Source organism: Amaranthus tricolor, chromosome 12 (genome assembly GCF_026212465.1).
Source record: "Amaranthus tricolor cultivar Red isolate AtriRed21 chromosome 12, ASM2621246v1, whole genome shotgun sequence".
Lineage (NCBI taxonomy): Eukaryota > Viridiplantae > Streptophyta > Magnoliopsida > Caryophyllales > Amaranthaceae > Amaranthus > Amaranthus tricolor.
Genome location: NC_080058.1, coordinates 7,924,486 through 7,940,000, shown reverse-complemented (window position 1 = coordinate 7,940,000; position 15,515 = coordinate 7,924,486). Strand labels below are relative to the sequence as shown.

The following is a 15,515-nucleotide window of genomic DNA, read 5'->3' as shown; positions in this document are numbered from 1 at the left end:
TCCAATCTGGCCCTTATCCGAACATCCCAATCACAATACTAGGCCTGACAAAAGGTGACCCAACCTACTAACCCGATCTGAACCATACTCGAAATAAGTGGATTTGGGTTGGGAATTTTAACCCAATTAATTAAAAGGTTCGACTCGATCTAATCTGTTTATTATTTGGCTGATCTTTAGGTTAAAATTTTAAACCTGAATGAAACTTTATAACCCATTTAATTAAACTTAATTAGGGTTCATTCTGAGTTCATGCATAAACTAAATTTAATTCATTTTATATTTTCTTATTTTTCATAGTAGATACAAAATGAACAAAAATTTTAAAATTAAGACCTAAAAATTAGATGTAATCAATGTTAAAATCTTAAAATGAAAACAAAAAACTCTAAACGAATTTAGTGTGTCAAACTTATGACATGTTTATATATGATCCGAACTCAAACCCGACCCGACCAACTTAATGTATTTAACAGGCCTACTGAGCACGCAATTGTAGGCCCATTATTTGTTAAAATAGGTGGTTGGCAGGCCTAGTACTATTTGAATGCACCGTTTCTTTCTCTTGCAATGCCAATGAGTATACATCTAAAACATCAGGCCCGTTATTTGCAATGCCAGCAAAATATTATAATCAACTTCAAACCAACAAAATACTGTAATATGCAGTTGAAACTATAATAAGATCAACAGAACATTACCTCAACTGTACCTTATTATAATTCCAACTGCATATTATTGTAACACTAAATACTTTATAATATAGTCCCAAACAAACAAGCTGTAATGATAAAAATTAAAATTCCATATACAATCCTACTATAGGAATGTTATAATCTCAGCTATATGCTATTATACACACAACCTAATACCACTATAATTCCAACTACATAATGTTATTATTCCGTATACAGAACCTAAAGAACAATATTATAAATCCAGATACACATTATTATAATTTCAATTACTATAGCACATAATCCCATATATGCATACATAACAAAGATAAATACAAATGATTATAGACCCGACACTCAATATTATAAATCCAAATACACAATAATATAATTCCAATTACTATGAAACACAATCCCAACTATGAATACGACTAATACATTCTATTTTTAAACTCAAATACAGAGTATTATAAGTCCAAATACATCTTATTATAATACCAGTCATCATATAACATACTCCCAAATATGAATACATCACAACAATCGATAATTTCGCATAAACTCAACAAGATCATAATGCCAAATGAGTACATCAATAATCCAAAATGAATCATGCAATAATCTCAAATTAGGTCAAAAAGATGAACTTACATTCCTTCATCGGTCTCTTGAAGGGTGACATTTTGATCCATGAAAGGAACCTTTTTTGAAAATACAAAAACCAACACAACATCATCACTGATATTTTTCATTTCTAAAAACTTAAATCCAGTTCATGAAAAAGTGAAAATCGAACAATTTTTAACAAAAATGGTGAACCTTTGAAAGAAGCATGGACACATACCTTAGATTGAAACGCTAATGTTGAAGACTACAACCAGAGAATGAAAGGAAAGCAAATGTTTAGAATCTTAAACAACACAATGGAACCCTAGAAAATCCAAAATGGAAATTTGAGAGATGAAGATTGAAAGAGTGAGTTTGTCAGGAAAGAGAGTAAGGAGGAAGCGTGTATGGAAGTTGAAAGGTTATGAAAGGATTGATCAATGAAATGATTGGCTTTCCCCTCACTCTTAGCTGCACTCCTCTGCATTACATACCTCCTAATCCATTCCATCAATGAAATGATTGGTTTTCTCCTTGCCTCACTCAGCCATTATTGAATGACTCACAACAGTTATTCAATAGCATACTAGAGTTGCTCCTATTTGGAAAGGCATGTCTAGACCAATGATTGGGGGGGAATTGCGTTTAGGTATTCAAACCAAACTCTACATTCTCTGCAAATAAATCAACATCAGCATCATTCTTTGATTTACCCCCTGATCTTGCCCTGTAGTCATTGTCACTACTGTCATCCCCTTCGGAACCAGTTTCACTTGCCCTGATGTTTTGTGAAGGTTGTGGACTGAATGTTTGAGTACTTGTTGTTTGTGGAGGTTGTTCAGAGCATTGAAGTAGGATTTGGGTAACTGTTTGTGTTGTTGTACTACCCTTAAGTGCCTTTTAGATCTAGGGTTTGAATATAAGGGTACATTTACACCCTTGTCCTTTAGTAATACCCTAGATTTCACTTTAGAAGGATTGATAGACTACTCATATAAATAAAGTGCATCTTCTTTTCATGGGAGCCCATTTGCTAAGAAATCCACAGTTAAGCATGCTTGGTGGGGAGCAATCTTAGAATGGGTGACCTCCTGGGATGTTTTTCTAGACGCGCACGAGTGAGGCCAAAGTGCGCTGAAAAGACTTGTGTTAATTTGTGGGGCCAGTCTACAAAATCCATGAGTAGTCACCAGTGGTCCGTTGGGTCGAGGTGTTACAGGTGGTCCCTTTATACATGACCACTTGCACTTTCCATATCACCACCAACCTTATCTCCTACATTACCCTTATCTATGTCCATGTCATCACCCACTCTGCACACATAATCATCATTAATATCCATGTCATCTGCTACATCATCTTTAGGCAATTTCTTTTTGGAGTTTTTCTTAAAGATTTCTTCACCTTTCTCATCACCCCCATGAACAACATAAAGATAGTACCAACCATTATTTTTTCATGGCTTTGAAGGAAATTGGGGAAAGCAAGGTTTTTTATTGAACAAACCATGCAAAAATCACAATTCACAGCATATATGGGTGAAATTTGAAATTGGGGAGTAAATTAGTGAAATAAATGATGGTTAAAGAACTTATTGATTGATTGGATTGGATGAATTAATGCTGCATTGAAGTGTTGATTGAATGTTGATGGATGTCTACCATGAACAGTGAGAGAGGGATTATCAAATGAGAGTGGAGGGAAAGAAAAAATAAAGCAAATATAATATTTCAGAGTTATAAATGAAGTCATGTGTCTGTCACGTGTAAAGTTAAAAACCCTCTTGAGAGTCAACTAACTGATTTCGTCAAGTGATAATCTTTTTACAAACGTTTATGTCATTTAAGGTAGTTTTTTGCAAAAAAAAAAAATAATTAAATTAGGTATTGTTTTTTACAAAAGGTGTTATAAATTAGGTAGTTCTTTTGTAATTTTTCCTAATAAAATTATATACGTGCTTTACCTATTTTAACTCTAATTTTAAATATAATCAAATTCTATTTGGTAAATATTGTGATATAATTAACTAACATCCACCAAAATAATTTTATTTGTCAAGGCTCCTTAAAGATAACATTTATCATTTTTCAATATTTTTATTAGTATGTATGATAATATTAAATCATCATATGATCATCATCTAATTTTTGTAAAGTACGCTGCACATAATACTAATGGTCAATCAAAAACAATAATTTTGTTAGTATTATCGAAAACAACTAAACACCATTGTAAATGATTGCAAAAATGAGGTTAGGGCAATGAAACAATAATGTTATTGTATTAGCATTCATGTAAATAAATAAATATACAATTAATTGTTTTATAATGATTTAGGAAACTCGAACTACCAGCAACTTGCGGTGGAGTTTGACACATATAAAAACGATTGGGATCCGGACGATAACCACATCGCCATCGACACACAAAGCGCAATGCATTCTCTACTTACAAAAACTCTAAATCCATCCAACATCAGTCTAACCAGCGGTAAACAAATACGAGTCAAAATCCAATATGATCACAAATGGAAAAAACAGCTACAAATCTATATGGGTTATGAAGGATCAAAACAACTAATTAGTGTCCTTAATTACTCCATTGATATCTCAAAAACAATCCCAACTACAGTTTACATAGGATTTACTGCTTTAACTGGGATTTTAACTGAGTCCCATTATGTTCTTGATTGGATGTTTACTACTTACTTAGACATGAACAAGAAAGAAAATAAGATCATTTGGGCATGTTTAGTACCAGTTTTGATTGGTTTGATTATGTTGGCAATAGTTTTAGATCCGATGATTCGACGACGAATGAATAAGAAAAGAGAGAGGATTAGAAGTATGGAAGATATTGAGAGACAGTATGTTGTGACTGCTCCTAGAAAGTTTAGTTACAAGCAACTTGTTAAATCTACTAAGAATTTCAGCAAGGATAATTTGTTGGGAAGTGGGGGGTTTTGGTTCTGTTTTTAAAGGGGAAATTGTGTATGTGGATCCTCCTCAAATTGTTGCCGTCAAGAAGATTTCAGCTACCTCTATGCAAGGTACTATATCCCTTACTTGTTCCTATTTAACATTTTAATGTGTTTTAATTGTTATTCCGTATAGAATCTTTTTGACTTATATCTGAATTTTTAGATAAAAATAACATAGATAAAGAATCCTTGTATAAGTAAATTTTTTTTTTCTCCAACTATATATTATATAATTTCTTTATTAACTATTACATTAATGTCAAATAAATGTATAAAATTTAAGATCATATAATGATAAGGTACCTATGCATAAACTAAAATTTAATAATATGGATTAACTCAATTTAGGCCCCTTTATAAGTTGGGCTCTAGGCAGTTGCACCTCAAAACTACTCTCGGGAACGGCCTTGAAAAATAACTTTAACTTTCTTCATTTTAATATATTTAATTATGCTTATAATCCTCATATATTTTTCACTAAATTCATTTTAGCATTTTTATATTGCTTATTCATGTTATTCACTAACTTTATAAAACATTTTTTTTAATAGTTGTGATCCTTATATTTTTTTTTTCACTAATTTTTTAAAAATATTTTTAATGCTTATGTTCTCCACTTTTCCTCCATCAAATTTATTAGTTAATAAAATAATATATCCATCATCTAAAAAGATTGTATTTGTTCACAAATTCTTATATGGGGTGTGGCCTATACTTGGATTAAATAGCCTAATAATAGATACTTTTAGCATAATGGACATTTTGTATGAACTCGTCTCATCGTGAGACAGTCTCATAAAAGGGGATTATTTTTTTCTTAATTTCCGTGAACCATACTTATGGAAACTTTAAGGAACAACGATGATCAAATTGGAATACTTGTCAGGCGAGAGGGAATACTTGGCAGAAATATGTACAATTGGGCGCCTAAGGCACAAGAATATATTGCAACTTCAAGGTTGGAGCCATGAGAACAAGCATCTTCTTCTTGTATATGACACATGCCCAATAAAAGCCTCAATCAGTACTTTTCCGGACCATGTTTTCTCAATTGGAAGAAAAGGTGCAAAATACTAAATGGCTTTGCATCAGCACTATTATACCTACATGAAGAATGTGGTGACCCTGTGGTGCATCAAGACATCAAGCCTGGCAACGTCATGTTAGATGAAGATTTCAACCCTCGTCTTAGTGATTTTGGACTCGCTAGATTACTTAAGCGACTAAAATAACCACAATAATGGCCGGAACTGTTGGATAAGTAGCCCCTGAGGTGAGCTACACTATCAAGGCGACAACTAAGTCTGATGTCTATAGCTTTGGAGTTGTGGCATTAGAGATCGTGTGTGGAAAAAGGTTCAATAACATGATAGGGGAGAGTTATTTAATTTGGTGGACTACGTATGGGATATGCATGCAAATGGTTCATTGTTAGAATGTGTGGATTCTAGACTTGGTCCGAATTTTGATACTAATCAAGTTTTTAGGATTTTACATCTTGCACTAGCGTGCTTGCATTTGGATTCTAATCTAAGACCAAGAATGAGAAAAGTGATACAAATTTTAAATAATCCTGAGGAGCCCCTCATAGAAGTTCCAAGTACTTGTCTTAAACAACGATTGTATGTGTCACTTAATGAACTTTCAAGTGCTCAAAGTGTGGCTAATTTCAATCAAAGTTTTACCACACTCGAGCCTCGAACTTGAGTTCTTCTGATTACATGTTAGAATCGAACATATGATGTTTTTTGAAAATTGGTAATTGCTCTTCTAACTAAGTTTAGTTGTCACTTATATGGTGTAATAACACATTTACTTCCAAAGTTCCAATAATTAAGTTGAACTACTCTAAAAAATGTATGCCGTGATGTGATTGCTATTTGTGGTTACTCCATCCTATAAGATTTGTTGTTTAGGAACTTTTTTAAGCTTATTTTTTAAAATATTTAGTAGAACGAGTATAACGTAAAAAAATTTGCTAAAATAAGTTTCTCTGGAAAAAGCTATTTGTGGGTACTTTTTTAAATGGCTTTTGCAATGTGATAATTTTCGAGCTTTGTTACCTTTCGGAGCTAAAGTTAAATGTTTTTCTGATGTTGGTTTCTTTATCAATGCCTAGGTACCTTAAAAGACCTTTCATCAAGTCAAATGCATTTCTTATTTTGTACAAAGATGATGTTACTATAAGAGCTAACACTAGTGGAAAAAAACTTATTTGTTGCGGTTTTCTCCCCTTTATATGCTGCGGTTTTGACCCGCAGCACTTGTGATAGCAGCATATGACATAATATTATATGCTGCGGTTCAAAACCGCAGCATATAAGAGACTATATGCTGCGGTTCTCACTGCGGTTTTCCTAGAACCGTAGCATATAGTCCATGTATTTTTTTTTTTTTACATTTTATACTAATTCGCCACTAAATATTAATAACTATATACATAATAATTATTACACTAATAATTATTCAATATTTCCCCAATCATCACCAATCATCATCCAAATTAAACATCATATATATATATATATATATATATATATATATACACACACACACACACACACACACACACACACACACACACACACACACACACACAACTCAAAATTAACATATAATAATATATATTTCACAATAATTGTAATTTACATGTACAATTGCGAATATATATATATATATATATATATATATATATATATATATATATATATATATATATATATATATATATATATATATATAATACCTTACGCAAAAATTCAGTTGAAACGCGACGATCTAACTTATCCTTTATTTCATCGATTGATAACTTGATGCATGTCAAGGAACGCAATTCAACACTGTAGTTACACAAAACACATACTCAACTTAATATTACAACAAAAATAATCCGCCTCAAACTTTAAAATTCATACTTATACAACCTAATACAATTTGCAATCAAATACAACACAATTTCAATATGCCTTAAACTTTAAAATTCATACTTATACATGCACAATAATATAATTCTTACTTATATCACATATCCATCAACTAGTAAAATTACCAACATTCCAAATGATTTATACACAACAATTCAAGTTATACACAATAATTCAAGTTATAAACTACATTCCAAATTATACAAAGCCTTAAACGCTAAAATTCATACTTTTACTTCTTCATACTTATATACACAAAAATAACTTATATACACAACATTCCAAGTTATAAACTTATACTTTGAAATTCATACTTTTAATATAAAAAAACAAAACTTATATAACATTCCAAATTATAAACTTATACTTACATAACTTATACACAATGACATTAGAAGTTATAAACGTATACTTACAATCGTACTTATACACAACATTTAAGTTATAAACTTTTACTTTGAAATTCATACTTACAATACACAAACAAATCTATATACACAACATTTCAAGTTATAAACTTATATTTGCATAACTTATACACAATGACATTTTACACAACATTTCAAGTTAAACACAACATTCCAAATTATAAATTTATACGTTAAAATTCATACTTAAATTACACAAAAGTAAACTTTTACACAACATTTAATGTAATACCCAACATTCTAGTTTAAACTTATACTTTAAAATTCATACTTATACACAAAAACAAACTCGTACACAACATATGTTCAAAGGTTGAAGCTTGAATAAACTCTAAAATACCATGAAGTATGAAAAACTAAAAGGTTGAAGAAATTATACCTTAGATTGTTCCCTCATATATTGTATGCTTCTAAGAATAGCTTCACATACCAATCTCCAAACACCAATTTGTCAAAACCTAAGGGAGATTCACATAACTTGCATCAAAAAACGAAGACAACAATATGTACCTTGAAAAACGAAGACAACAATAAATACCATTACCATCAAAAAACCTAAGTGAGATTCACATAACTAGCATACAAAAACTAAGCCCTAAAACACCATGAAGCTTGAAAAACTAAAAAAACGAAGAAGAACAACAACAATTTTCGTGGGTTTTGAAGAAGAAATTATACCTTAAAAAAATAAAGCCCTAAAACAATTGCGTGGGTTTTGAAGAAGAAGAACAACAACAATTGTCGTGGGTTTTGAAGAAGTTAAAGGTTGAAGAAGAAAAGAGGAAGAAAAACAAATTTTTCATGGGTTGAAGAAGATGAAGAGAAATGAGCAAATTATGTCAAAGTAAGGCGGGTTTTGAAAACAAATAATACATTTTTTGTGGGTTTTGAATCTACTGTATGAATGAAGGTGAGATTTTATAAAAAAAAAAATAGGGTATATGCTGCGGTTCTCAAAGAACCGCAGCGTATATTGTATTTTTTTTTCCTAATTTTTCTACTACTTTTATGGTGCGTTTTTTTAAAATCGCAGTATATGTTGCGCAGCATATGAGGTTTTTTCCACTAGTGTAATCGGAAATAACCTCTTCATACATTTGACCCCTAAAGTTTAATGTGATGTTTGTCTGTTGCAATTTCTTTATCAATGCGTAGGCACTAGGTATCTTATTTATGCGAAATTGAATATGGTGTTTGCTAAAAAGATCAATCGAAAAGTACTTTACTCTGACTCTCCCAGAACCTAAATCTACCTCTACCAAGACCCCGCATAGGTGTGAATGGGAATCTATTTAGATGTTGAAAACATAGCCCACGTGTTTCACATCGAAAATTTAGAAAGAGTTTTACTAACATGTAAGCTTAATTGATGGGCTACTCATATAATCAATTGGTTTTAGGATGAAATTTCACTGAGCTTATGTGCACAATCAACTCTTTTTCTTATGTAGGCCTTGTAGTTTAGAAGCCCAGTACAGGTTTACCAATATAAATCACTTAATGGAGTACCCACAAAAAGTTAAATATGAGTTTTTGAGTACAAACGTGTATGTAATTTTTTATGTGATAATAATAAACTTTTTTTTTTGTATCGATTTGTCCAGTTAATTTAATAAAATAAGAAACAAAATAATAGGAGTAAGCACTACTTCTTTAATAGAAATAATAACACTACTTTATTACTCCGAATGAATAACTGTCAATGAAAAAAATAAAGTAAATAATATAATTTATTCAGAAACCTAAAATCAATAATTATAAAATAAATAGTCATTTTTATGCTAAAAAATCGTCATTAATTATTAGAAGTGTGAACATAAATTATATGAATATTTACATGTTGCTAAAATTAGATATACTAATTTTTTTAGAACCTTAAAATAACGGCTGATGTGGTAGAGCCCAATTTGTGGAAACCCAACTTTAAAATCTTGGATTTGGGATTCGTAGACAGAATAATGGAGAATTTATTTTCAAAGTGTTGTATTTTAGAAATTTAGAATATATCTTGTATCTTATATAAAGGAAACAAATCGAAAGTTTAGGAGGAAAATTACATTTCACAAATAAATAAAATGTTCAAAAACCAGAACACATTTTGAAAAATGTCAAAAATAAAATACTAAAACAGAAAAAACAAAATATAAAATATCATGACTATTCAAATTCAAATTTAATCTAATCTTATTATAAATAAAAATCACTCCATATATTTAATCTTCCCAAGAATCTCTCCAACTCAAGTTTCCTACTAGAATTACTCCATTTACTTGTATACAAAGATATATAAGGATGACTCTTCTTAAATTTTGAATACTTAGATTATTATTATTATTATTATTATTATTATTATTATTATTATTATATATTTGTATATATATATATATATATATATATATATATATATATATATATATATATATATACTCACCTTGTACAAACCCATCTCCATCTCACTCTTCTCTTTCTAGTCCTTTTATTTTCTCCTTTAATCTCCTCCCTCCCAAATCTCACCCTAAAATTACTATCATTATTTTAATTATTATTATTATTATTATATCATGAAAACCCATCAACAACCTAAAAACCATATTATTATTTTACCATTATCAAACAAAATCATACAATATTTTCTATTCATAATTCCATACTTCCTTATTTTAATTTGTGGAATTATTATTGGAATTTCTTTTTCTCCTAAATATTCATCACCTCTTGATATTAAAAATAATTATTTCATCACTTCCAAAGAACTCATAAACATAACCACAAATCATACATCCTTTCCACGACTATCATCTACAAGTCCGCGGAAGCGGCCACAACGATTACACCGTCTGCCGCTGCCGCCGAAGATGTTACCGTCACCAGCCCCGGCAAATCGGAAACTAGGGTTCGTGTCGGCATTACCATTAAAACATGATATGGATGATGAAGAATTATTATGGATGGCTTCCATGGCTCCAAAAATAGAAGACAAGAAAATAATGGAAAAATTAGAACAAAAACCTAAAATAGCGTTTATGTTTTTAGTACGTGGGAATTTGCCAATGGCCCCACTTTGGGATAAATTCTTTCGTGGATATGAAGGATTATACTCTATTTACGTGCATGCTGGCCCTTGTTTTAATGGAACATACCCTAAATATTCTGTCTTTTTTGCTCGAACAATCCCAAGCAAGGTATGAATATATCATCCTTCGTCTCCTTTTTTTTGAATTATATATCAATTGGCTTTATTGGTTTTTATAATTAGATTAGGATTGTTTAACTATTCTCTCTATTTTTAACAATTACATTTGAATATATATATATATATATATATATATATATATATATATATATATATATATATATATATATATATCAACTTTTTTGTATTTTTTATGCAAATTATGTATTGAATGTTAAAATAGTGCACTGAATAGCTGAATTTAAAAAGATAATCATTAAAAAAATATATGAATAATTTTTTTGTTGACTAAAGAACCATGAATATGATATAATATGTAATTTTTTTTTATTTGTTGTAAGGAACTATTAAGATATTCAGTTTCGAAAGAAAATAGGAAATAGGAATATAATCATGTGTTACCATTTAAGTGTGTAATTAAATGAATATACGTTGAAAATCTTTTGGAGTATATGAACTTATAGTAGTACTCGAAATCTTTATTTTCTAAAGATAAATTTTAGAAATTTCATTTGTCATAAAGATATACATAAGTTAACTCCAGTAAAAGGTTCAATTTTTAAGGCATTTTTCAAAAATTCGAAGTTTGGTTACCAATTAGCATGTATAAAGCTGTTTTCATTTTCGAAGAGGCTCAAATAATTATACTTATTATTACAAGTATTTATCAAGAAAAAAATATTAATTTCTCTAAAATACATTAATTAATTAATTAATGATAAATTAGGAGTTAACGAATCCACTAAATATTCTCTCTTTTTCCAAAAATCTTTCCCGTTTATAAAATTATAGAAGAGTAACTATAATTAGGGGAGCGATCTTATTTATGTGTCTACATTATTTTAAAAATTTTATTTCTTAAATTTTATGGGTTTAATATATATGTAAAATTGAATTAAGATCCACAAGACCGCCTATTTAAAGGAATATTGTAGGGATTTGAAATTATTGTAAACCCTCGAAAAGTATTTAGACAGATATTCGATGGCTACTTAGTTTAGATTTTTGAATAGTAGTGTGTTACATAATTTACTATATATCATGTGAATGGAATTTAGCAAATTTAGCCAATTCGTGTAACTAATTAATACTACTAATGAATCATATTTATCTTTCATCAACTACGATTTATTTATAATGACAAAAATTATAATATATATTAAGGCAATATAACTTTTACCTTCAAAAACACATATAGCTTAATATTTTACTAAACATATTGATAAAAGTTAAATTTTTCACCAAAATTAAATATTACCTAAGTTTTAGGAGAAGGGAAATGCTTTTTTCTATACTACCATGGTATCAATTATGAAAATGATCTAGAGATTTCTAGTCTATCCCCGAATTATATAAAAATATACTTCTCCTATTCATCCTAAGTGTCTCATTTCCTTATTTGCTCAAGTCACTCTAAATGTCTCATTTCTATTTTGGGTATGTTACCTTTACTAATTTATCCCTACTAAACTTAGCTTTTTCACACCTTTATACATACTAACCCCACTTTACCCCTATAAAGATTTAAAAAACACTATACTTTTTTCTTTCACAAGTGGTTCCATTTGACCGCCTAAAAAATGGTGAAAAGTCAAATGAGATACATCGGGTGAATAGGAGGGAGTATAATTTAAAACATATTAATTAAGATAAATTTAATATAAATTCAACATTATTAATGTTCTCTCAAAATTAAGAAGTAGAATATTACAAAGTGGAAAAACAAAGGGGACGAAGAAAGTGTCGCCTATGATTATGAAAGGGAATTCAAGTAGGAGTAATTGCATTGATTTGGAGGGATATTAATTTGGATATTAAATCATGTATTCTCTTCATATTTAGTTGTGATGTGAATGTAAAATAAAAAATGTGAACTGTCAATGAGTTAATGTAGATGCATGTATCTTAAATCCAATTGAAATGTGAACGTTTGGATTAGCTGATATTGGAAATCCAAAGATTTTTTAACCAATACAAAAAATTAATAAGCACTAATTTAATAAATATAAATTTAATTCTATCAACTATGTTATAGAGTGGAAATAATGAAATTATAATGATGAAAATAAATATTAAACATCAAAAAGACCTTAGTCAATTTTCGTCAATATTAGCTTTAATATGTAATTAATAATTCGGTGATTGATTTGATTATCTATCTCAAATTTGGTGAATTTTTTTAGTTTTACAATTATATTTTTAGTTTTAACCAACTATAATTATTTTGTCAAATATTATTATTTTAACTACAATTGAAAATTTGTTTTTTGGCTCAATATAATAATAACTATTTAAAGTTTAACAAAAATAACTACATGAAATTTTTAGCTATTCTATATTGATATATGACCCTTTAGGTTGTTAGGTCAAATCCAACTGACCCGATCAACCAATCTGTATGTTCAATAAAAGCAAATAAGATAAAATAATTTTTGCGTCAAAGTTCAAAAATATATAAAAACGTTAAGATTAGTTGCTTAATAAAAAGAATCGGTAATATATAATTACCAAAATACGAAAAATATGATTGTGATCTTATGTGGACATTAGAGACTATTTGGGGAAGTTAAACTTTTAGGGCCACACATTAGGAGTTATGTTCTTTTTTAACGATAATTAATGAAAATCTTTCAAGATCCTAAATGATATTACACCATGTCTATTGTCTAACTTGTTATGATCACAGAATTTGGTACATGTATTTAAATTTTAGTTACCAAAATTACAATACCATCCTCGTTTATAGGCTGTCCTGGATAAGGCTTGAACCCATGACTTATTAAATCGAATTTGGTTGGTCATTTATAAATTTAGCCCATATTGTACAAGACTGTCTCGTGATGAAACGACTTCAAAATACAAAGCCTATAAGATAAAAGTTTTTATTATTGAATTATATATTCTAAGTATGAGGCATGTCTCACAATAAGATCGTCGCATAGAAGAATTTGTGTTATAAGTCAAAAGCTAGAACCCATGACCCATCCAATATGTTATTGGAGGAAAAGTATAAATGGATGAATAACAGTAGGAAAGAATGATTAAAGAATTAGTAATTTTGATTACCGTAATTTTGGCATATTCTAGCTTGTAAAGCTTTATTTTTCATCTCTAGACGAAACCTTTTTCAAGTACTTTGCTTAGATTCTACTCTTAGCTCTTTTGGGTATAATTTCATACTTTGTCTTTCGGATTTTGGCTGTGTAACAGTTGCTAGACTACTCCCTTTTGTTCATTTCTTTCTCAGTTTAACATCACTACTACAATTCATTATTCCACTATTATTATAAATACTTTTTGTTGTACACAACCTTACTAAAATAGAATTTGAAAATTCGAATCTACACAACCTTACTTTTTTTTGTACACTTGTTTGACGATGTCTAATATTCTAATGGATTTGCTAGCCTATATGCAACATTAAGGGCTTATTATAAATACTTTGATTAGTATCATATACTTAAATCAGTATTTATTAGGAACTAATTAACAAATTACACTATCATTAATTAGTATTATATATTTAAACAATATTTAATAAAGCATCTACACTATTTTTGTGTGGACTAGTCTTAATCAGTATATTAAAATATTAAGTATTTTTACTTGACAAATACAATTATTGGAAAATACTTATTATTAGATTGGTCCATTCTAAAATAGTGTGGAATTAGTCTGTACAAGACTTTTACTCTAATTTATCTGATTATCGAGTAAATATAGTATTAATAAATACTTCTAATGCATCAATATTATTATTGTAGGTGGTAGAATGGGGCAAATTTAACATGGTAGAAGCGGAGCGACGTCTATTAGGCAACGCCCTACTAGACCACTCAAACCAACGTTTCGTACTCCTCTCAGAATCATGCATCCCCCTATTCAACTTCAGCACAATTTATTCCTACCTAATAAACTCTAAAAAAAGCTACATTGAAGTATATGATAATAAAGGCAAGACCGGAAGAGGCCGATACAACAACCATATGTACCCTAAGGTTCGACTTTCTCAATGGCGAAAAGGGTCTCAATGGTTCGAGATGAATCGCGAGTTAGCCCTCGAGGTCATCTCGGATCGAAAATACTTCCCTATTTTTGCAAAATATTGTAAGAACTCTTGTTATGGAGATGAACATTACATACAAACATATGTGAATATTAAGTTTCCAAATAAAAATTCAGGAAGAAGTGTGACATGGGTTGATTGGTCTGTTGAAGGGCCCCACCCAGGGAGATATGAAAGGTATTGGACAACACCACAATTGTTGATCAATTTGAGGAGTAATGCTACATGTGAATATAATGGGGAGAAGACTAATGTTTGTTATTTGTTTGCAAGGAAGTTTATGCCTAGTAGTTTGGATAGATTGATGAGATGGTCTCATAGATATTTGATGTATGGTTAAGTTGTTAAGTTAATTAAGATTGTTAAAATACTCATTTGCAAATGAGGGAGATGGGAGTTGTTTTTTGTGAGTTGGGATTTTATGTAAATTGATTAATGATGCTTAAACATTATTCTTTAAATATTTGTTGCCCAATAAATTATATTTGGTTTTGATTTTGTGTTTGTGAACTATGTTAATGTTTAAATGGAAAGAAAACCCTTGAGTTTGAAAATAGATTCATTTGTTTTATCCCAACTCTTCTGTTTTCAGCACGGCACTACCATGGCCCATGGGGGTCAATTAGCATAAGCCAGTGGGG

The 15,515-nt window shown here is 29.7% G+C and overlaps 1 protein-coding gene and 1 pseudogene across 1 annotated transcript; both read left to right on the top strand.

Annotated features, from left to right (window-relative positions):
• Window positions 1-2,623: 2,623 nt before the first annotated feature.
• On the top strand, window positions 2,624-5,970 carry LOC130828506 (L-type lectin-domain containing receptor kinase IX.2-like; annotated as a pseudogene).
• A 4,109-nt stretch (window positions 5,971-10,079) lies between these two features.
• Window positions 10,080-15,496, top strand: LOC130797365 (glycosyltransferase BC10-like). The gene is made up of 2 exons (XM_057659968.1): window positions 10,080-10,797; window positions 14,573-15,496. Exons 1-2 carry the CDS (start codon window positions 10,177-10,179, stop codon window positions 15,212-15,214), a joined length of 1,263 nt encoding a protein of 420 aa, XP_057515951.1. The 5' UTR covers window positions 10,080-10,176; the 3' UTR covers window positions 15,215-15,496.
• Window positions 15,497-15,515: the final 19 nt, after the last annotated feature.